Source organism: Thalassophryne amazonica, chromosome 14, assembly GCF_902500255.1.
Source record: "Thalassophryne amazonica chromosome 14, fThaAma1.1, whole genome shotgun sequence".
NCBI lineage: Eukaryota > Metazoa > Chordata > Actinopteri > Batrachoidiformes > Batrachoididae > Thalassophryne > Thalassophryne amazonica.
In genome coordinates, this window is record NC_047116.1 from 77,335,488 (window position 1) to 77,358,975 (window position 23,488).

Here is a 23,488-nt window from a genome sequence, read left to right on the forward strand (position 1 = left end):
ATCAATCAATTTTTTTTATATAGCGCCAAATCACAACAAACAGTTGCCCCAAGGCGCTTTATATTGTAAGGCAAGGCCATACAATAATTATGTAAAACCCCAACGGTCAAAACGACCCCCTGTGAGCAAGCACTTGGCTACAGTGGGAAGGAAAAACTCCCTTTTAACAGGAAGAAACCTCCAGCAGAACCAGGCTCAGGGAGGGGCAGTCTTCTGCTGGGACTGGTTGGGGCTGAGGGAGAGAACCAGGAAAAAGACATGCTGTGGAGGGGAGCAGAGATCGATCACTAATGATTAAATGCAGAGTGGTGCATACAGAGCAAAAAGAGAAAGAAACAGTGCATCATGGGAACCCCCCAGCAGTCTACGTCTATAGCAGCATAACTAAGGGATGGTTCAGGGTCACCTGATCCAGCCCTAACTATAAGCTTTAGCAAAAAGGAAAGTTTTAAGCCTAATCTTAAAAGTAGAGAGGGTGTCTGTCTCCCTGATCTGAATTGGGAGCTGGTTCCACAGGAGAGGAGCCTGAAAGCTGAAGGCTCTGCCTCCCATTCTACTCTTACAAACCCTAGGAACTACAAGTAAGCCTGCAGTCTGAGAGCGAAGCGCTCTATTGGGGTGATATGGTACTACGAGGTCCCTAAGATAAGATGGGACCTGATTATTCAAAACCTTATAAGTAAGAAGAAGAATTTTAAATTCTATTCTAGAATTAACAGGAAGCCAATGAAGAGAGGCCAATATAGGTGAGATATGCTCTCTCCTTCTAGTCCCCGTCAGTACTCTAGCTGCAGCATTTTGAATTAACTGAAGGCTTTTTAGGGAACTTTTAGGACAACCTGATAATAATGAATTACAATAGTCCAGCCTAGAGGAAATAAATGCATGAATTAGTTTTTCAGCATCACTCTGAGACAAGACCTTTCTGATTTTAGAGATATTGCGTAAATGCAAAAAAGCAGTCCTACATATTTGTTTAATATGCGCTTTGAATGACATATCCTGATCAAAAATGACTCCAAGATTTCTCACAGTATTACTAGAGGTCAGGGTAATGCCATCCAGAGTAAGGATCTGGTTAGACACCATGTTTCTAAGATTTGTGGGGCCAAGTACAATAACTTCAGTTTTATCTGAGTTTAAAAGCAGGAAATTAGAGGTCATCCATGTCTTTATGTCTGTAAGACAATCCTGCAGTTTAGCTAATTGGTGTGTGTCCTCTGGCTTCATGGATAGATAAAGCTGGGTATCATCTGCGTAACAATGAAAATTTAAGCAATACCGTCTAATAATACTGCCTAAGGGAAGCATATATAAAGTGAATAAAATTGGTCCTAGCACAGAACCTTGTGGAACTCCATAATTAACTTTAGTCTGTGAAGAAGATTCCCCATTTACATGAACAAATTGTAATCTATTAGACAAATATGATTCAAACCACCGCAGTGCCTTTAATACCTATGGCATGCTCTAATCTCTGTAATAAAATTTTATGGTCAACAGTATCAAAAGCAGCACTGAGGTCTAACAGAACAAGCACAGAGATGAGTCCACTGTCCGAGGCCATAAGAAGATCATTTGTAACCTTCACTAATGCTGTTTCTGTACTATGATGAATTCTAAAACCTGACTGAAACTCTTCAAATAGACCATTCCTCTGCAGATGATCAGTTAGCTGTTTTACAACTACCCTTTCAAGAATTTTTGTAATGAAAGAACGTGCGGGCAGATTCGCATGTCGGGCCGGACCCGACCGCGGGGGGTCGCCACAGGAACCTCGTATATATATATAGACCTCGTATATATATATATATATATATATATATATATATATATATAGATATATCTATATATATCTATATATATATAAAATAAACTAGCATGTTGCCTATGGGGATCCACAGGCTCTATATTGGGTAGTGTTTATAAAAAAGGTAGCTGACATTTTTCAAGGGTGGTAATAAATTATACAAAGTTTCTAGAATGAGTTGGAATGGTGTGTGATTCCAGAATGTTTTAGAACCTTAGTCCTCAACAGTTTTTAGAAGAAGAACTCAGCTGTTTTAGTTCCTTGTTAATGACATAATTTTGTTTAATGTTACTTTACTGTCTGAATGTATTTATAAATTGTTTAGGTTCTTGTTATCATATACACACTATTATTATTATTATTATTATTACTACGTCTGCCAAGGACGTCATAAAATCATCGGCATTTATTATTTATTTACTTCTCTGTCTGTTAGCAGGATAAATTCAAAGTACTGGATGGATTTTGATGAGATTTTCATCACAGATATATATTAGGCGATGGAAGACTCCACTGAATTTTGGAGGTGATCCAGATCCATGTTGGTGGATTGGAGAAATCTGTGATTGCTCTTGTTTATTTATTTGTCTGTTCTGTCTTGTAGCAGGATTACATCAAAAATACTGCACTGATTTTGATGAAATTTTTACCATACATAGATATTAGGCCATTGAAGGCTCTACTCAATTTTGGATGCAATCCAGATTGGTGGACATCAGAAATGTCTTATTGCTCTTGTTGTTGTTGTTGTTATTATTATTATCATTATTATTATTTTATTTTATTCTTATTTCTATTTCATCATTTGATTTTTAAATTGACCACAATGGAAATAAGTGTTTTCACTTTCTTGTGTCATCCATGTATTTTTAACGTATTTAAAGTTATTTTATGTATTTTCATTGAACTTACTAAATAAAATCACATATGCACGTACGTACGCATGTATGTATGCATGTACGTATGCACGCACACTTTTGTTTTTATACACCCACAAACAGACGGTGGTGTAAGACATAAACAGACTATCTTTCTCACTCATGGTAACGGCAACATGACACTTAACTAAACTGACTAAAGCAATTGAACTACAAAAAACAATAAATCAATAACACTAAGAACACTGTTAAACTAACATGAACCACAATACCACCATTTACAACTCCACAGCCCCGAACCGTCATGGTGCATTGCAGCACAATGTTCATTGTTCACTGCTGGTGGCTAATATAGTTCATTTCTCCAAAAATATTAGTTCTGTCAACTTTTTGTTTTCGCAGCATTCACCCTTGACCCAAAATATATAAGCATACGAAATGGTAAATGTCAGTTCTCCCCAGTTTCTCCATGATTGAAGCCATACACACGCATACCCAAGATTCCAAATGCATTCTCCATCACACGACAAGCATGAGACAACCTGTAGCTGTAGATAATTTCTCTGTGATGCTGGGAACCCTGAGAGAATAGTTTCATCAGCCAAGTTCTGAGAACAAATGCGTCATCGGTTACGAAATTATTTTATATAGTGTGGCATCAAGCGGGACAAAGCGTAGCATCAAGCAGAACAAAGTGGGATGCATTGTCATGACAAATTGCGTGGCAGTGCAGGGATCAAATTTGTGCAAGTGTCAAGGTGCCCTTAGTTCATCTTTTACATTTTATAGCACATCCGGAATACAGAAAAAGTGCAGTGGTTGCTCCCTGTACATTGTCTAATGGTTGTTCATGAAGGCTAACAGATTTGAGAAATTTCCTTGAGAAAGTCATTTTTGTGAAATTATAAATATTGTTTATCACAAGAGATGTTAAGAGAGCATGCGTCAATGTCACCAAAGAAGTGAAAACATGATGGAAAATAAAATTATGACTGGCTATGGCATAATGTAATCACTAGATCACTGGACAACACTAAATCCTACAACACTGTAGCTTTATGCTATCTCATACAAAAGATCCAAACACAGCTTGAGGATGTGTACTATTTCAGTTTGTCTTGTGGAAGAAAAAGCTTTTTTTTTTTTCTTTTTTTTTAAGTATTTTTGGAGGAAACCTCATGATCCTTTATAAGCAACAAATAACTAATCTGGAAGTTGATGAAGAAATGGCTTATCCTCAATTATGGCTAAGGTGTTAGCAGCTGCATTTGTTAACAGCATTGTAACAATAGTTATGTGTAATGAATGAACACACAATTCCTAGATGTATTACCCTACAAAGTTATGGTGACATATTAGTTAACAACAATGTATCGCTGAAGCAATGAGTAAATTGTGAATAATTGTCCCATTAATGATTAGACCACACTTTGTTTATGCAATATTTAGCTGGGCAAATACCATGCAGCCCTGTACTTCACTGTAAACATTTTTTTTCTATTGATTTTTTTTCAACAGTTTGTCATACCATGCAGTCCCAGGGAAAGGAGTGTGGTTCCAGCGCCTGCTGAAGTTCTCTCGACTGATGGAAGAAGATTTCCACATAAACTACACTTGTCGGGGCGCACAGTGACCGAGGAAATCCTGAGGGATATTTTACTCTTCTGCCAGCAGGTACAGTACAAATGTTCCAAATGCTAACTGTGCTTTGTTATTTATTGATGTGTGTTTGTGCTTGCACTATAGTAGACTGCAAACCCAGCAGCAGTTCTGCTTCTGATAGAAAACATCAAAACATGCTTATATACCCTTCGCCCAAAGTATGAGGGATATCGGAACTCATGCAAGAGGTTCTCGGACAGTGTGTTGGCTTCCTCTCGCTTCCAAAGACATAAAAGGTTTGGTGAACTGGAAACTTTAATTGACCAAAGATGTGAGTGAGAGTGTGGTTGTGTTTGTCTGTCTATATATGATATGCAATAGACTGCTATCTTATCCAGGGTCTACCCCACCTTTCACCCAATGCACATTGGGATAGGCTTCAGCCTCACTATGATCCTTAATTGGACAAAGTGGGTATAGCAAATGAATGAACGAATATCCATAGAACACTGGTATAAAAAAGGTCAACTGTTTATTAGCAGCTAGCGAGTTTGCAGCGTTCATTTATTCATTTTCAAAACTTGTTCATTCCAGTTAAGGATCATGAGGGGTGGCAGAGGGTGAGGATGAAGCTCATCCCAGCGGCCACTGGATCGAGCTGTGGTACACATTGGACAAGCTGCCAGACAACACAACCAGACAAACTGATTCAGACTCTCACTCACAGCTATGACCAGTTTAGAGTTTCCAGTTCACCTAATCTGCATGTCTTAGGAAGGCCAGAACACTCGAATGGATAGCAGAGTTGATCACACAATGCATAAGGAGTTCATTCAGCAAAGGACTCTATGTTGGAAAATGCTTGGAGAGTTAAACATGGATACAAGCACAGGGTCAGAGCACAGCAGGAAATCTGTCCACAAGGAAACGGTGTCCATGAGAGAAACAGCAGTTAGGTTAACCAGAGCAACAGGGAGAGGGTGAAAACACAAAGTTCAGTCATATATCACATACTATAGAGAGTCCAGTGATGAGCAGGAAAGGCAACAGTGTAGGTCGGCAACAGGGAATCAAGCATGGCCAAACAATGTTGTAAGAAACTAGGCATGGAAGAAAGACAATCTGGCACTGGAGTGAGGGGCTGTGAACAGCTAAATCATGCAGGACTCCATCAAACATGGTAAAAGCATGCACACAAAGTGCAAGCCCAAGTGACCTTGGACAGGAAGAAAAGTTGAAGAAAATCAGAAGAAACAAATTTGCCAGAATAAAAGAACCACAAGTGAAAAATCATAAAAAAGCAACAACAAACAAAAAACAAGGGGTACTATATCAGAAGCACCTTTGCATCCCTCGTCACCCACACTACACATTTTAGAAGGGGCTTATTTCTTATCACACCAGCCAGAAGCTGAATAAAATGTGGTTGAGCCTCAGAGTCACTGACAGAGGTAAATGGTTGCACTGAGCAGACCACAATAGCAGTTAGTGTTACAGTTACATTTTGGATTTCTGTCCTCTCAGATCCCAACATCATACTTCCTGTTGGATTAGTGCTGATTACCGTGAAGGTTCTGTTTGCCAGCAGTATCATCATCTACTACCTTTTCAAGATTGACATCATCTTGTGGGTCAGGAGAGCATTCCCCTTCCTCTACACCAACAAAGGTATTTAACATCAGGCCATTAATAATGTGCCCCTGAATGCATAGAAAATGACATTATATTATTGTGTTTATAATCGTGCTTTTTCCAAAAACTCTGAGATGAAATAAGATAGATTTCAGTCTTGATTGTACACTTACAATGTTCACATCTTATGTCAACCTTTGTCAGTGTGAGACCTCACTGCATGAGTCAACACCAAGACAAACACAGGAAACATGCAAACCGCAGAGGCGCCTGCAGAAGTACATTTCTGGGGAACTGTCATTTCAGTACAGTGTTATGCAACATGGCAACTATAGTGGATTTACCAGACATTTAAAATTCTTCCCCTGCACATTTTCCCATCCCCTGTGTTTGGGGTTGAGTTGACCCAAAGATTAGTCAGTATGTGCTCAAGGTTCAGGAGCTGTCAGGAATCAAAATTTGACCAAAGATGTGAGTGAGAGTGTGGCTGTGTTTGTCTGTCTATATGTGGCCCTGTGATAGACTGCCATCCTAACCAGAATCTACCCCATCTTTCAGCCAATGCGCGTACCATTGGGTACCAGCCCCTAACAGACATCCCACTCCTCTACACAATTCCAATTTATTTAATTTATATAGCGCCAAATCACAACAAAGCTGCCTCAAGGCACTTCACACAAGCAAGGTCTAACCCTGCCAACCCCTAGAGCAGGGGTTTTCAAAGTGTGGGAGAGTGAGTGAAATGACTAGTTGCCCCCCGACACGTATCCACACAATTTCAATATCTGTGTTTTTTTTATTCTTTTACAAATCTTAAACACATTTTAAAAGTATTTGTGTGTTTTAAAGGAACTGCCTGCATTTACACATTTTACAGCCTTTGTAAACATTTTAAATGTTTTTAAAGAACTTTCCATTCTTTCACACATTTTGCACCTTTTTCAAACATTTTAAACGTGTTTTTAAAGAACTTTCTATTCTTCTATTTTTATCTTTTGTCATATTTTAAACATAGTTTGTTTTAAGTTTTAAACATCTCTGTGTGTTTTAAACGTCTTTGGCATAACTAACACATTTTAATATAAACAATAAGGGATGGGTATCGATAAGATTTTATTGATATCGATGCCATTATTGATTCCACTTATCGATCCAATTACGTATCAATACCGCCTGTGAATTTTGTGTGTACTAAAAGTAGGCTTTACAGGTTTTCTATGTCAATAACATTTTATTGAGTCTTAAAGTAAATAAATATGAAATTGGCCACTTGATCCTTGATCTTATAAAATAAAATAAAAATAAACAAAATCTGTAGTTTTTCTCAAAAGCATTTCCTTTCAGACATTAATGGCATGAATGTCACTCCATACCTCTGAGCTGAGCTCTAAGTCAACATCAATGTAATTCATAAAGAACGCAGGACGTCTCATTTTGGGAGGAAAAAACGTTTTAGTCTGTTTGTGTTACAACATTTGGAAAGAGGTGTCATTTGATTTCACATTAATTCTGACTGGACTCTGTCTCAGGAGAGAGCGGCGCAGTGTTTGGAGCTGTGCGAATGGAATGGAAGATAATTAAGAGTCCCACTTAGTGACATTAATCCGCACAAAAGTGACTCACAATTGACATTTATAAATTGCTTTGAGAGGGGTTAAGAAGCGGACTTGTCACTTCTGAAATGCAGCGAAGCAATTAACCAATGAAGCAGTGGATCAGAGCACTGCTTCAATCCACTGCTTTGTTGGTTCATTGCTTCGGGATTACAGACCCTGCAGCGGATCTGTAATCAACGTAAAGAAATGATCATTTTCCAGATAAAACACCCTCAAAAACAATGGCTGCTCTGAAGGACTAATAAGGGACTCGTTAAGCAAAAAGGCTATTGAGGTCGCTGGATCGAATCATTTCTTAATGATTCTCAAAAAGGACCATTCATAATCCCTTGCACCCCCCCCCAAAGTTTGAAAACCACTGCCCTAGAGCAAGCACACAGGTGACAATGGTAAAGAAAAACTCCCTCTGATAATATTGAGGAAGACACCTCAAGCAGACCAGACTCAAAGGGGTGACCCTCTGCTTAGGCCATTTTAACAGTTACAAGTTAAATGCTTCAGAAATAAATATAGTCAAATTTAATTTTGGGTCACTGAGAATGAAAATCATGTTTGAAACTGCTGATTGGCTCTAGGTTTTAAGATATGTTACTACTAATGCTACTAATATATAAACCTTTTGCTGATCTTTAAAGCATTAGAAAAAGAGAACAGGTGAGATATTATTATATACACAATCAGAGAAACATGAAAAGACCTGTTTATGATTTTTCTTGAAAACTCTACTATCAATGCAACATAATTATGTAGACATAAAATGTAAAAACTTTAATATCTTGGAAACAGTAGCCAATCAGCCATTTTATTGTCATATCTGAAATCAGCATACCAACATCCACAATAAATCGTACATTTTATTTGTGAAGCAGACAACTTCTAAAAACGTCTAAAAAACATATGATAAAAGGTGACATAAAAACTGAAGATCAGTACTACAATAGCACAATGTATTTACACACACAAACACACACGCATATATATATATATATATATATATATATATATATATATATATATATATATATATATATATATATATATATATATATATATATATAAACAAACAAACAAACATAAAAAGACCATTTCCACTTGTGGTGGCTAAAATAACTGGGTTAGTGTATTACTGTACATGGAAAGAAAATGAACATTTGCCAAATATTATGAAATTTCACTTTCAGTCATACTGTTATCAATGGAATATTGATTTAAAGTGAAAAACACAAAACAAAATTTGTTTGTTTAACAGACAGCAGTATCTAGCGCTCTTTAATGTTTTCAAGATTATCAAGGAAATTTCCCAACAGCCAATAAAATTGGATTATTAACCGAGTGCGAGGTCTGTACGGGAAAATATCAGAATGAGGTGCAAGTACGGGCCGAGTGTCAGCGAGGTCTGTGCGAAAAACATCCTGTACAGATCACGTAAGCAAGGTTAATCATTCATTTATTATATGGCTATTATATATATAAACACACAAACTTATGGTATCTCCCGAATATGAAAGCTGCCGACAGTTTTGGGCTCGTAGTCGGAGACCTGTTTGCTTCACTTCCATGAAGAACTTGCTAACAGTCTGTGTGTTTTTTCCGATGCTGTTTAGATATTTATGGAGTATGTTCATGTCCGACTTGGTTTTTCTAATCGTGTTTGGGATACACGTTACAGACCAATTGTCATGGTAACTGGTCGGATATGGGAAAATAAACCGGTAAGCAGCCAATCAGAGCGCATGTAGCATTGCAGGCATATTATAATACAACTTATAACGCGACATTACTGTTTCTTTTTCAAATATGTAAACACAACAAAATACAGATTGTTTGCCCTAATGTTTCCGAGCTGTTTTCTTTTAAAATATCAAAATTTCAAGTTTTACACTCTTTTATGACCCTTCTAAATGTGTACTGGTCACTCTGAACAGTTATTTTGGAATTCAAATCAAACCATTACTAAATGATTTCTAAATTTAAAACAAACCTTGTAATATTTGTTCAAACTTGTAATGGAATCACAAACGGTGGTCAGGTTTCATGTCAGTGTGTGCAGCCGTCTAGGCTCTGTGTTTCAGTGTGGCGGCTTTGCTGTCTTTCTTACACGTGTCTTAAGTGTAATTCCACAACAGTCTTGTGTTTTCTGTCATTAGTCATCTTACATTAGTTCCTGTTTTTCATGCTGTCCTTGTCGCATCAGTGCTTTATTGTGCATCACTCTGCTCATTGATTTATTTTACGTCATCATTCCCGGTCTCTCGTTGGTTTGTTTGTCTTTCCTCTTTCCTGGTACTGTTTGTCCTGCTGCTGTGTCCATGTCATAATTCCTCTTCTGTTGTTTTTCAGCTCTGTTTGTCTTCCCTGTGAGTGTCACCCTTGGACTGGTCTTTATGTGTACACGGTAAATTATTGCCCACCTCATTAGCTTGTACCAACTAGAGATATTAGGCTCACCTCCACGTGCAGTGTGGGCTCTGAATCCAGACTCCTGGAGAGGGGCTGGACTCCTCCTCCTTTCTCCAGAGTTTTCCAGGGTGAGAGGAGACAGGCGGATGTTGGGATACAAGTTAGAATATATACACCTCATAGAATGCTTTATTATTATATCAACACACAATTGATAGTAAATTGCCTCTTTGCAACTCTTAAGACCAAGACAACACTCACAAATATACATTAAAAATTCACACCAATCAATAAGCTTAAAAACTGCATGAAGCAGATCATACACCAGGGGTGCCCAGTATGTCAATTGTGGCTGTCCATTTGATTGCAAAGATAGTGTAAGTAGTTTGCATGGCATTAAAACCGGCCCATAGCCAGGGGAGGTCGACGCCCTCCAGGAAATTTAGAATTTTTAGGTGTTATATTCTGCATTTTGGTGCATATTTCTTCACAAAATACAATGACAGAGAAAAGATACTTTATAACCATTTTTTTTTATTAATTTGAACGTGTGTTGTACAGTCTTGAATGTGATGCTATGATGTTATGATGACAAGTAACAGAGAATATTTGAAATGTCTGTGGCTAAAACAAAAGTACTCCTTGATGAATCAGGTCTGGTATAAGTGTATCTAGCTGAGTCACTTGTTGCTGAATGGAGGGTTCAGAAACAACATTCAGTGGGTTTTTTTTTTTGGTCAATGAAAAGAGGGGCAGATGCTAGATCTGGCCCTGGCTGACACTCCTATGCAATGTCTCTGGAATGGGAAACTGGGGCAGTGGGTTCCTACTTACAAAAGTGCATTCCAGTTATAGATGAATCACACGCAGACGATGAAGGCCAGGTGTGCAGACACAGAGCACAGGCAGAGAAAACACAGAGAGCAAAGACAAGCCACAGTACAAGGAATGCTGACAAATTATACCTTAAGTGTACTTTTTCTGGTCGACTGTTTCTGTTTTCTGTTACTCTCTGTCCGAGATGTGGCTGGATCCACATGCTGAACTGGATGATTTCTGTGGCGGACGCAGGACGGACTCTGCTGTAGGAACAGATCCAACGAGTGGCTTGATGATCCCCTAATTCCTCCCCCACTGATGGTGGACTAGTCAGTTGTTGTTATGTTCTGTATTGTAAACTTTTTTTGGTAGAATGGCCTAAGCAGTGGGTCACCCCTTTGCATCTGTTCTGCTTGAGGTTTCTCCCTCAATATCATCAGAGGGAGTTTTTCCTTACCTCTGTCGCCTATGTGCTTGCTCTAGGGGTTGGTAAGCATTGACCTTACTTGTGTGAAGCACCTTGAGGCAACTTTGTTGTGATTTGGCACTATATAAATGAAATAAATTTAATTAAATGGAATTAATATGAACAATTACATCTGTTTTCTCTGTGCTGCTCGATGCTGGCGGCATGTTGACTGGCATGCACATGTTCATGGTGATTGTCTGTTTGCCTAAATAGTACCATGTTGTGTGGGCTCACGGTGTGATATGAGGTGTTGTCCGTGAGTCTCACCAGTCTGTTAACTGTCCTAATTCAGCCTTTAGAATCACATGGCCCCGCCGTAAACAGCTTGTAAACTCAGTCTGTTATCAGCTGTGGAACAGTTCTGATTATGGCATCACTGTGACATCACAGTGTCTCTCAACAGTGGCGGCTCATCAAAGAACTTATGGCATCACTCAAACAAAATGGAGACATGTAGGGTTTTAAAATGTATGCACACTGAAATGTTCTTTTTTAAAATTCTGTTAGATTTAGATGGGAAGCTGTATGATGCCTACGTGGTGTACCCACAGCAGTGTGAGGAGGGATTCAGCGAGGACATCCAGACGTTTGCTCTCCACGTTCTACCCTCAAGTGCTGGAAGCAAAATGTGGCTACAAACTCTTCATCGCCGGCCGCGACTGCGTGCCTGGACAGTGTAAGTCCACTTCTTTACTTTGATTCTGCTCTAAAGAAGATATCTGAAAACGACTTTCTGTTTCATGTTTTACTGCAAAGTTGACAAAGGAGTTTGTTTCTCAACTTAGCATTAGGAAATATGTTTAAAAATGACATTCTAAGCCTATTTTACAGCAGTTCTTTGAGATTTGATGGTCATGTCTGTTGATGTTAAGAATTAATTATCCATGGCAGTCTCTGAACAGTAAGACGCAATGTCAAATGAGAAAAGACACAGTGGCCTGAAAAACATACTTTGTAATGTCAGCTGTAATGCAGCAAGAAAACAAAAAAATTCCTGGCCGCCAACAGAAACAATTAAACAATCCATGAGTGAATTTTGTTCTTGAAGACACTGGGACAATACAACATCTGGTTCAGTGCAAGTACTCATGTTTTGACTTGATGAATGCAGCACAGTAGCTTAGTGGTTAGCACTGTTGCCTCACAGCAAGAAGGTCATGGGATTGATTCCCACCTTTGGCCTTTCTGTGTGGAGTTTGAATGTTCTCCCCATTTTTGCGTGGGTTCTCTCCGGGTGCTCCGGCTTCCTCCCACATCCAAAAACACGCAGGTTCTGTGGTTTTTCAACTTTAAATTGTTCGTAGGTGTGCCTGTGTGTGAGAATATGTTTGTTTGTCTATATGTGGCCCTGCGACAGACTGGCGTCCTGTCCCTGTGGTCACGCCCTGTGACCGCAGGGACAGTTTTATGCAGTTATAGGAGCTGCTGTCAACTTGCAAGTTATAAGTAATGTAACTAAGAAGGTAAGTAGTAATCTAACTTGGTTACGCTTAAGACTGAGTAATCAGCAAAGTAAGTAATCGGCAAAGTAAGTAATAGTTACTTTTGTGAAAACTCAATCTTAAAAATAACCAAGTTAGATTGCTAGTTACTTTATTAGTTGCCGACAAGTTGTCCGCAGCTGCTAATGAAGTAACTGTAAAATGTAACTGTATAAAGTAACTAATAAAGGAATTTTTCAAAGTTACTTTGGCAACACTGTTAATTGCAGTAAGCGGTTGAAGATGAGTGAGTGAGTGAGCAACTTGGTTACATCGAATCACTCCATAACCATTCATGATCATACTCCAGTATCTATGACCTGGAAGATCAATGAAGTATATAAACACATGACTAGATGGTGTTTTAATATGTCACTTTTTGAAGATGTGGATTTTGATTACTGCATCAAAACAGAATGAGGCCCATTCTTAGAAATAAATGACACCAAAGAAATGTCACCATCACAACTTTGGGGAAACAGGAAAGGCAGTCCTTAGTACTGTGTAAAGGTTTAGGCATCCCAGAGTTATAATAAAATAACATTTCATGCCCCTCACTTGACTCCCTTTTTTACTTGTATGTCAACACAAAATCAGTTCCAACAAAAGTGAATATGTGAACTATATGTTTATTCCATAATAATAATAATTTCTTTGTAGGTTAAACCCAATTACTCATACTTTAAGTTGCGTTATGCTTAAAATAGTTTTGAGGTCCTGCAACTTATATATGGAAAAATCACATGTAAATGGCACCCAATTTTCTACCCAATATTTATAAATTTTTATTCAGGTTTTCATAATTTAATGCTTTATGATTCATTAAATGGCCTAAACGTTTGCATGGTATGTATGTAACAATTGTACACATCAAATTTTTTAAATTTACATCAGATTTTTAATACCCCCCAAGACCACACACACACACACACACACACCACCACACACACACACACACACACACACACACACACCACACAACACCACTTACACACACACACCACCACACTCATTACTACACAACTAACAAAGTTGACTTTGAAAAGTCACTTTTTAGTTACTTTTTAGTTGCTTTATACAGTTACTTTATGCAGTTACTTCATTAGCAGCTTCATGCAATTACATTATTAGAGTCTGCCAAAAATGTGCAACTAATAAGTAATGTAACTAATAAGGTAACTAGTAATCTAACTTGGTTACTCTTACGATTGAGCAATTAGCAAGGTAACTAATCAGCAAAGTAACTACTGGTTACTTTTCTGAGTACAAAATCTTAAAAACTTTATTAATTACAGTGAGGAAATAAGCATTTGAACACACCTGCAGTTTTGCAAGTTCTCCCACTTAGAAATCATGGAGGGGTCTGAAATATTCATCTTAGGTGCATGTCTACTGTGAGAGACAATCTAAATAAAAAAAAAAAATCCGGAAATCACAATGTATGATTTTTTTAAATAATTTATTTGCATGTTACTGCACAATGTGTAATTATTTGTATGTTACTGCAAGTAACATACAAGTTAATTTCTCTTATGTAATAAACTCTGTATGGAAACCACACTCACTGACCACTACCACTGCTTCTCTTTTATCATCAGTCCAGCATGCTCTGTCCATGTGGGGCGTGGCCGACCGTCTTTGCTTATTGTCTTTCCTTATGTTTTTTTGGGTTGATTTAGTGCATTAAAAGTTATCCAGATTTTAAGAGTTTTTCTTCATTGTGCGTCCTTTTCATTGGCTGGGTTAGAAGATTATTTTTGAGTTATTATGATAAGAATGGACTGATGTGTATCTGTGTATTTTTTGAAGGCCATCATTTTTTTTTTAAATTAACATAATAACTGCTTGTTTCCTCCTTGCAGCTGTTATGGAATCAGTGGAGGAGAACATACAGGCCAGTCGCCGTCTCCTCCTGCTCTATGACGCATCCACGTTCATGTACAGACAACGCAAGAGCAGGACGAGCTGCATTAATAACAACATATCACAAAAAAACAGTGAGAGCGAGGAGAGTAACACGAATGAAAGTGGCACCAGCTGTATTGATACTGGTGATGGAGGAGGTCCAGATGTGAGGCAGCAGCTGGAGTGTATAATAGCGATGCACAGAGTGCTGCTGGAAGGAACTCTGAAGGTGAGGAAACACATGGGGTAATGCACATTCTGCAAAATAAATTAGACAGAGCTGCAGTGACTGTACGTGCACTATAATCTCCAGTCTTCAGTTAGATCAAATCAACACTTTCTCTTGACTAATCATATATTAGAATTAAAATGTTGTGACAAAGGTGAAACATAATTAGATGAATGGGATTATTATTATTATTATTATTATTATTATTATTATTATTATTATTATTATTATTATTATCAGCTGAAGAGGAGCTAAAATAAAATGTGACTTTCACAAACTCAGTTCGTGAAGGTGAAAGATTCCAGGAAAACATGCATTATAGGAGTTTGAGATGTGGAGGAAAAGACTGCAAAAATCTTTTCAGTTGTTGATACAAACATGAAATCTGACATCAACATTCATACTGATGTATTGTTCAAATTTTCCTGATGAGCCAAGTGAAAATCCACAATGGCCAATTTCTCCCATTTGTAGCCTGAATTCCATTTCATTCATGGATTTGAGTGAATAAGTGGGTCTGTTAATATTTTTCTTTTCACATCCTAAACCATTTGCTATCAAGGAACTTTGTTCATTCATTCATTCATTTTTTATACCCGCTTACTCCAATCAAGGGTGACCAGGAGGGGTTGGAGACTATCTCAGCAGTCATAGGGTAGAGGCACGTTACACCCTGGACAGGTTCATCAGTCTATCGCAGGGCAGGAGACCTTGTTGTGTCTCTAAATGATTGCAATATGTAATTATCCATCTCACTTAGCACTTTTTTTTCTTTTTTTTTGAGCATAAATTAGCATTTACTTTTTCTCTAGCAGGACAAGCATAAGCACATTTTATGTGCAGCAAACTATAAAACAGGATACAAATTACAAAGGATCCTTTTTCATTTTAATGTGAGTAAAATTTGTTCTCTCATTGTTCCCAATATAAAATACAATAAGTGGATGGAAACTTGAAATACATTTGAAATACATTTGAATCAGTACAAGTGAATAGTTTCACTGTTCAAATACAGACTAGTAGGGATGGATACCCCAAATCTGGGATTAGTTGGGCCCGGGGCTGAATTATTAAAGACCGGAAAATCAATAAGCTCCGTCTCTTCACAGCACTGGCTGTCAGGACTGAAGAAACTGAGGAAATACATTTCGAGTGCTTGCTCTCATCTGTTGTTTGGAGTCTTTCTCTGTGTGTGTGTGTGGTGTGTGTGTGTGTATGATGATGTGCGTGCGTGCGGGCAAAGGCAGGCCTTTTTGTTACGTGTCACGTCTTGTGATTCTGTTGTGGGGTGTTTTGTCTGTGTGTCTCTGGGAGTCCGCGTGCTGGCAGGGCAGCGACCCCTGGTTCTCCTCTTTTTTCTGTCCCACTCTTGCTATATCACTCATGCTCTCTTGTTCTTTTCACACTCATGTTCACAGAACTGACTATAGTGGAAAGAATTAAGTGCTCAAAAGTGTAGTTTTCCACTGTTCATGTTAAATTGTACAGCCCATGTGTCCTGTTTTTTTTTCCGTGCCCCCATCACAAAAAGCGCCCACTTTTCTTGTATAGAAACTAAAGCATTGTTAATTCTATTCTTCATTTGATTCTTTTTTCTCCAAGACGTACCAATAACTCTTAGTTTCCATGAGGTAGTCTTCCCAAGAGATCAGTAAATTTCTTGCTAATCTCTAATCTAATTTAAAATAATCTCATCTAATCTAATAAGAATACTGGTGAAAGACTGATCTGATGAGAGTAAATTTTTAACAATACCCAACACTCTAGACGATTTACATACATAAATGTTTTATATATGTATGTAAACAAAACATTACTACTTTAAATAAGTAAACAAAAATAAATAAATAAAAAAATCTGACTTTTTTTCATCACTATCCCAGCATGAATGTTCTTGGCAAGTTTCATGGTTTTATTCTCCTTAAAAACAGCTACTATCAAACTGTGTGTGATTTTATTTATTTATTTATTTTTGTGAGAGCGAACAGGCCCTCTGACACTTGCATGAAGCTTTGATTTCGCGCACTTGCACACACTCTGTCGTGCAGGAGAGTTAAACTCATTGTAAACCGTTCTAAGTGATTGCATCAGCGCACGCATCACAGCGCAGCTCGTCCTGAACGATTATAGCGAGAAGTTATATATCATAAACGTACTTTTACAGCTGCTTATGAGAAGGATATGAACATGTAGCTGTTTGACCAAGCCATTATAATATAAACATGAAAAATAATCCTTTTAGATGGTTCCAATACTTTCTCCACCTCATGCAGCAGACAAGAGTCAGAGAGAAAAAGGTTCAGATGAAATGATCCTCTGTGATTCCGGATGCGATTAGAGGTGTTTCTACAGCCAACTCTGACAGAAAATGATTACTCCCGCCATGAAATAATTGAGCGTCCAGGGCACTAAAGCACAGCGTCAAGCAGAACAAGCATGGCATTCAGTTGGGAACACAGCGGGTGGCATTGTCACGACAAAGTGTGTGCAAGTCAATCAATCAATCAACTTTATTTTTATATAGCGCCAAATCACAACAAACAGTTGCCCCAAGGCGCTTTATATTGTAAGGCAAGGCCATACAATAATTATGAAAAACCCCAACGGTCAAAACGACCCACTGTGAGCAAGCACTTGGCTACAGTGGGAAGGAAAAACTCCCTTTTAACAGGAAGAAACCTCCAGCAGAACCAGGCTCAGGGAGGGGCTGAGACTGGTTGGGGCTGAGGGAAAGAACCAGGAAAAAGACATGCTGTGGAGGGGGGCAGAGATCGATCATTAATGATTAAATGCAGAGTGATGCATACAGAGCAAAAAGAGAAAGAAACAGTGCATCATGGGAACCCCCCCACAGTCTACGTCTAAAGCAGCATAACCAAGGGATGGTCCAGGGTCACCTGATCCAGCCCTAACAATAAGCCTTAGCGAAAAGGAAAGTTTTAAGCCTAATCTTAAATTTAGAGAGGGTATCTGTCTCCCTGATCTGAATTGGGAGCTGGTTCCACAGGAGAGGAGCCTGAAAGCTGAAGGCTCTGCCTCCCATTCTACTCTTACAAACCCTAGGAACTACAAGTAAGCCTGCAGTCTGAGAGCGAAGCGCTCTAATGGGGTAATATGGTACTACGAGGTCCCTAAGATAAGATGGGACCTGATTATTCAAAACCTTATAAGTAAGAAGAAGAATTTTAAATTCTATTCTAGAATTAACAGGAAGCCAATGAAGAGAGGCCAACACGGGTGAGATATGCTCTCTCCTGCTAGTCCCCGTCAGTACTCTAGCTGCAGCATTTTGAATTAACTGAAGGCTTTTTAGGGGAACTTTTAGGACAACCTGATAATAATGAATTACAATAGTCCAGCCTAGAGGAAATAAATGCATGAATTAGTTTTTTCAGCATCACTCTGAGACAAGACCTTTCTGATTTTAGAGATATTGCGTAATGCAAAAAAGGCAAGTCCTACATATTTGTTTAAATGCGCTTTGAATGCATATCCTGATCAAAAATGCTCCAAGATTTCTCACAGTATTACTAGAGGTCGGGTAATGCCATCCAGAGTAAAGATATGGTTAGACACCATGCTTCTAAGATTTGTGGGGCCAGTACAGTAACTTCAGTTTTATCGAGTTAAAAGCAGGAAATTAGAGGTCATCCAGTCCTTTATGTCTGTAAGACAATCCTGCAGTTTAGCTAATTGGTGTGTGTCCTCTGGCTTCATGGATAGATAAAGCTGGGTATCATCTGCGTAACAATGAAAATTTAAGCAATCCGTCTAATAATACTGCCTAAGGGAAGCATGTATAAAGTGAATAAAATTGGTCCTAGACAAGAACCTTCTGGAACTACATAATTAACCTCAGTCTGTGAAGGAAGATTCCCCATTTTACATGAACAAACTGTAATCTATAGACAAATATGATTCAAACCACCGCAGCGCAGTGCCTTTAATACCTATGACATGCTCTAATCTCTGTAATAAAATTTTATGGTCAACAGTATCAAAAGCAGCACTGAGGTCCAACAGAACAAGCACAGATATAAGTCCACTGTCCGAAGCCATAAGAAGATCATTTGTAACCTTCACTAATGCTGTTTCTGTACTATGATGAATTCTAAAACCTGACTGAAACTCTTCAAATAGACCATTCCTCTGCAGGTGATCAGTTAGCTGTTTTACAACTACCCTCTCAAGAATCTTTGAGAGAAAAGGAAGGTTGGAGATTGGCCTATAATTAGCTAAGATAGCTGGGTCAAGTGATGGCTTTTTAAGTAATGGTTTAATTACTGCCACCTTAAAGCCTGTGGTACATAGCCAACTAACAAAGATAGATTGATCATATTTAAGATTGAAGCATTAAATAATGGTAGGACTTCTTGAGCAGCCTGGTAGGAATGGGGTCTAATAAACATGTTGATGGTTTGGATGAAGTAACTAATGAAAATAACTCAGGACAGAACAATCGGAGAGAAAGAGTCTAACCAATACCGGCATCACTGAAAGCAGCCAAAGATAACGATACATCTTTGGGATGGTTATGAGTAATTTTTTCTCTAATAGTCAAAATTTTGTTAGCAAAGAAAGTCATGAAGTCATTACTAGTTAAAGTTAATGGAATACTCAGCTCAATAGAGCTCTGACTCTTTGTCAGCCTGGCTACAGTGCTGAAAAGAAACCTGGGGTTGTTCTTATTTTCTTCAATTAGTGATGAGTAGAAAGATGTCCTAGCTTTACGGAGGGCTTTTTTATAGAGCAACAAACTCTTTTTCCAGGCTAAGTGAAGATCTTCTAAATTAGTGAGACGCCATTCCTCTCCAACTTACGGGTTATCTGCTTTAAGCTAGAGTTGTGAGTTATACCATGGAGTCAGACACTTCTGATTTAAAGCTCTCTTTTTCAGAGGAGCTACAGCATCCAAAGTTGTCTTCAATGAGAATGTAAAACTATTGACGAGATCTCTAACTCCCTTACAGAGTTTAGGTAGCTACTCTGCTCTGTGTTGGTATATGACATTATAAGAACATAAAGAAGGAATCATATCCTAAACCTAGTTACAGCGCTTTCTGAAAAAGACTTCTAGTGTAATGAAACTTATTCCCCACTGCAGGGTAGTCCATCAGGGTAAATTTAAATGTTATTAAAAAATGATCAGACAGAAGGGAGTTTTCAGGGAATACTGTTAGTCTTCTATTTTCCATACCATAGTCAGAACAAGATCTAAGATATGATTAAAGTGGTGGGTGGACTCATTTACTTTTTGAGCAAAGCCATAGAGTCTAATAATAGATTAAATGCAGTGTTGAGGCTGTCATTCTCAGCAATCTGTGTGGATGTTAAAATCGCCCACTATAATTATCTTATCTGAGCTAAGCACTAAGTCAGACAAAAGGTCTGAAAATTCACAGAGAAACTCACAGTACGACCAGGTGGACGATAGATAATAACAAATAAAACTGGTTTTGGGACTTCCAATTTGGATGGACAAGACTAAGAGACAAGCTTTCAAATGAATTAAAGCTCTGTCTAGGTTTTTGATTAATTAATAAGCTGGAATGGAAGATGCTGCTAATCCTCCGCCCCGGCCCGTGCTACGAGCATTCTGACAGTTAGTGTGACTCGGGGTGTTGACTCATTTAAACTAACATATTCATCCTGCTGTAACCAGCTTTCTGTTAGGCAGAATAAATCAATACGTTGATCAATTATTATATAATTTACCAACAGGGACTTAGAAGAGAGAGACCTAATGTTTAATAGACCACAATTAACTGTTTAGTCCTTGTGGTGCAGTTGAAGGTGCTATATTATTTTTTCTTTTGAATTTTTATGCTTAACATAGATTTTTGCCTGGTTATTGGTGGTTCTGGGAGCAGGCACCGTCTCTACGGGGATGGGTTAATTGAGGGGATGGCTGGGGGGAGAGAAGCTGCAGAGAGGTGTATAAGACCACAGCTCTGCCTCCTGGTCCCAACGCTGGACAGTCACAGTTTGGAGGATCCAAGAAAATTGGCCAGATTTCTAGAAATGAGAGCTGCTCCATCCAAAGTGGGATGGATGCCGTCTCTCCTAACAAGACCAGGTTTTCCCCAGAAGCTTTGCCAATTATGTATGAAGCCCACCTCATTTTTTGGACACCACTCAGACAGCCAGCAATTCAAGGAGAACATGCGGCTAAACATGTCACTCCCGGTCCGATTGGGGAGGGGCCCAGAGAAAACAACAGAGTCCGACATTGTTTTTGCAAAGTTACACACCGATTTAATGTTAATTTTAGTGACCTCCGATTGGCGTAACCGAGTGTCATTACTGCCGACGTGAATTACAATCTTACCAAATTTACGCTTAGCCTTAGCCAGCAATTTCAAATTTCCTTCAATGTCGCCTGCTCTGGCCCCCGGAAGACAATTGACAATGGTTGCTGGTGTCGCTAACTTCACATTTCTCAAAACAGAGTCGCCAATAACCAGAGTTTGATCCTCGGCGAGTGTATCGTCGAGTGGGGAAAAACGGTTAGAGATGTGAACGGGTTGACGGTGTACACGGGGCTTCTGTTTAGGGCTACGCTTCCTCCTCACAGTCACCCAGTCAGCCTGCTTTCCCGAGTGCCCGGGATCTGCCAGGGGGGAACTAACGGCGGCTAAGCTACCTTGGTCCGCACCGACTACAGGGGCCTGGCTAGCTGTAGAATTTTCCACGGTGCGGAGCCGAGTCTCCAATTCGCCCAGCCTGGCCTCCAAAGCTACGAAGAAGCTGCACTTATTACAAGTACCGTTACTGCTAAAGGAGGCCGAGGAATAACTAAACATTTCACACCCAGAGCAGAAAAGTACGGGAGAGACAGGAGAAGCCGCCATGCTAAATCGGCTAAGAGCTAGTAGCTACGCAACCTAGCGGATTCCTAAAAACACGCAAAGTGAATAATGTGTAAATAATTTAGAGGTGATTCAGCAGAAGGAGTGCTTTAGTTAAGGCACCAGACAGGCCATGAAGCAGCACAGGTAAAGCACGGCAACAGCGAACGCACGACAACGGTGCTAAAAAATAAAATAAAAACGAAAGCGTTAGCAAGCTAGTTAGCCTGCCAACGCTGATGAAAGTTAGCTGATGAAAGTGCTCCGTCGCGATGTTTCGACCGTTAGAGGTCTTCTTTAGGCGTTGGAGCACGGTGAAAAAGTAAAAAAAAAAAAATGTCTTGAAAAAGACTGTTAATTCAAAGTCCAAAGCAGCAGGTAGCAGTCTCTGTGTAAACAGATCCAACAGAGAGCCAAAATTCTGATGCAACGTCTTCCTCCGTGTGTACGTACGTGCAAGTGCACACATCAAATCTCTATTTGTGGTGCAAATTTGGTGAGAATCCATGAAGTAGTTTTGACATAATCCTTCAAAGCCTATATAAAGTGAAACTTGATCCAGAATCCGGATCCGGATCACCTCCAAAATTTATTGGAGTCTTCCATGGCCTAATATCTATCTGTGGTTAAAATTCTGTCAATCTGTGCAGTAGTTTTGACATAATCCTGGTAAAAGACAGACAGACAAAAAAATAAATGAATGACAATGATTTTATTCCATCCTTGGCAGACGTAATCAAACATCTGAACCAAGGTCAGCCTGTTGGCTTTAATTTTGGTAACTCAGAGATGGGGGCATTTTTGAGCTTCATTCCCACCCAGGTTACACAGGATATCACCAGCACTTCACTTCTTTACCCATTTATGTGTTAGCTGAAGTAGGATGAAAAATTGAAAATAATATTGACCACACACTCGTGTATCCACCCGCTCCACTTTTAATGCATATTTACAAGCTGAGTGTCCACAGGCATTCCAAAGCGTGAGTGCAGTAATTTAAATATCTCAACAGAAAAAACAGTTTGAAGTGCAGTTGTACAGTAGGTGTGCTTTGAAATTTTATTTTGTGTTTAAGAAGCAGTATATTACATATATTTTAGAAATAAGGTGTTTGTCAATGAAAATAAGCCAGTTACTGCTTTTTCCAGTTCTTTTAATTTAAAGTGCCCTAGGAGCCCTAGGAGGCTGCACAGCACAGACTTTTACAACCTGACACCAAGAAGCTGCTACTTTACCCAGAATGAAACATAACATCTGATTAAAAAGTATCTGCACGACCCAAGTGTGAAACCAAGTTATATAGTGATGAGTGAGACAGAGAGCAAATTCTATTTCTTTGGGTTCATTTCAGTCATTTTAATTTCAAAGTAAACGTTTTTAATGAGTACCGTGATTCTCATCTGAATGGTACTTTACAGGTGGTTCTGGTGGAGATGGAGGAGATGAGCCCGGCCCAGTTGGCTCTCCTCCCAGAGTCTGTGCGTTACCTGAGGAAGTGCCAAGGCGCCGTGTGCTGGTGGAAGAACCGCAGGACGAGACGAACATGGAGGACATGCGTGAAGGGGAAAGAAGAGGAGGACAGACGTGGAGCTGAGGCAGAGCTGTCACCATTCCTCTCCTCTTCCTCCAACTTTTGGAAGGAACTGAAGTACCACATGCCAGTCAGGGGCAAGAGGGCGGTGTACCCCTCGAAAACTGCCCTGCTGAACGTGTGACGGACAGCTGATGGACCGCAGAGCCTGTTTTCCAGTGACAGTGCGCCATGCTCCCAGCTGGCACCTTTTTTTTTTGCAAAATTC

General features: G+C 39.1%; 1 protein-coding gene across 1 annotated transcript in view; it reads left to right on the forward strand.

The window, feature by feature from the left end:
* Window positions 1-23,488, forward strand: part of zmp:0000000936 (interleukin-1 receptor type 1) — a 130,573-nt gene extending 107,085 nt beyond the window's left edge. The window contains 7 exon segments of the mRNA XM_034186182.1: window positions 4,207-4,309; window positions 4,311-4,362; window positions 5,815-5,958; window positions 11,734-11,831; window positions 11,833-11,902; window positions 14,570-14,841; window positions 23,108-23,488. Coding sequence (XP_034042073.1) covers window positions 4,207-4,309; window positions 4,311-4,362; window positions 5,815-5,958; window positions 11,734-11,831; window positions 11,833-11,902; window positions 14,570-14,841; window positions 23,108-23,404 — 1,036 coding nt within the window. The 3' untranslated portion in view covers window positions 23,405-23,488.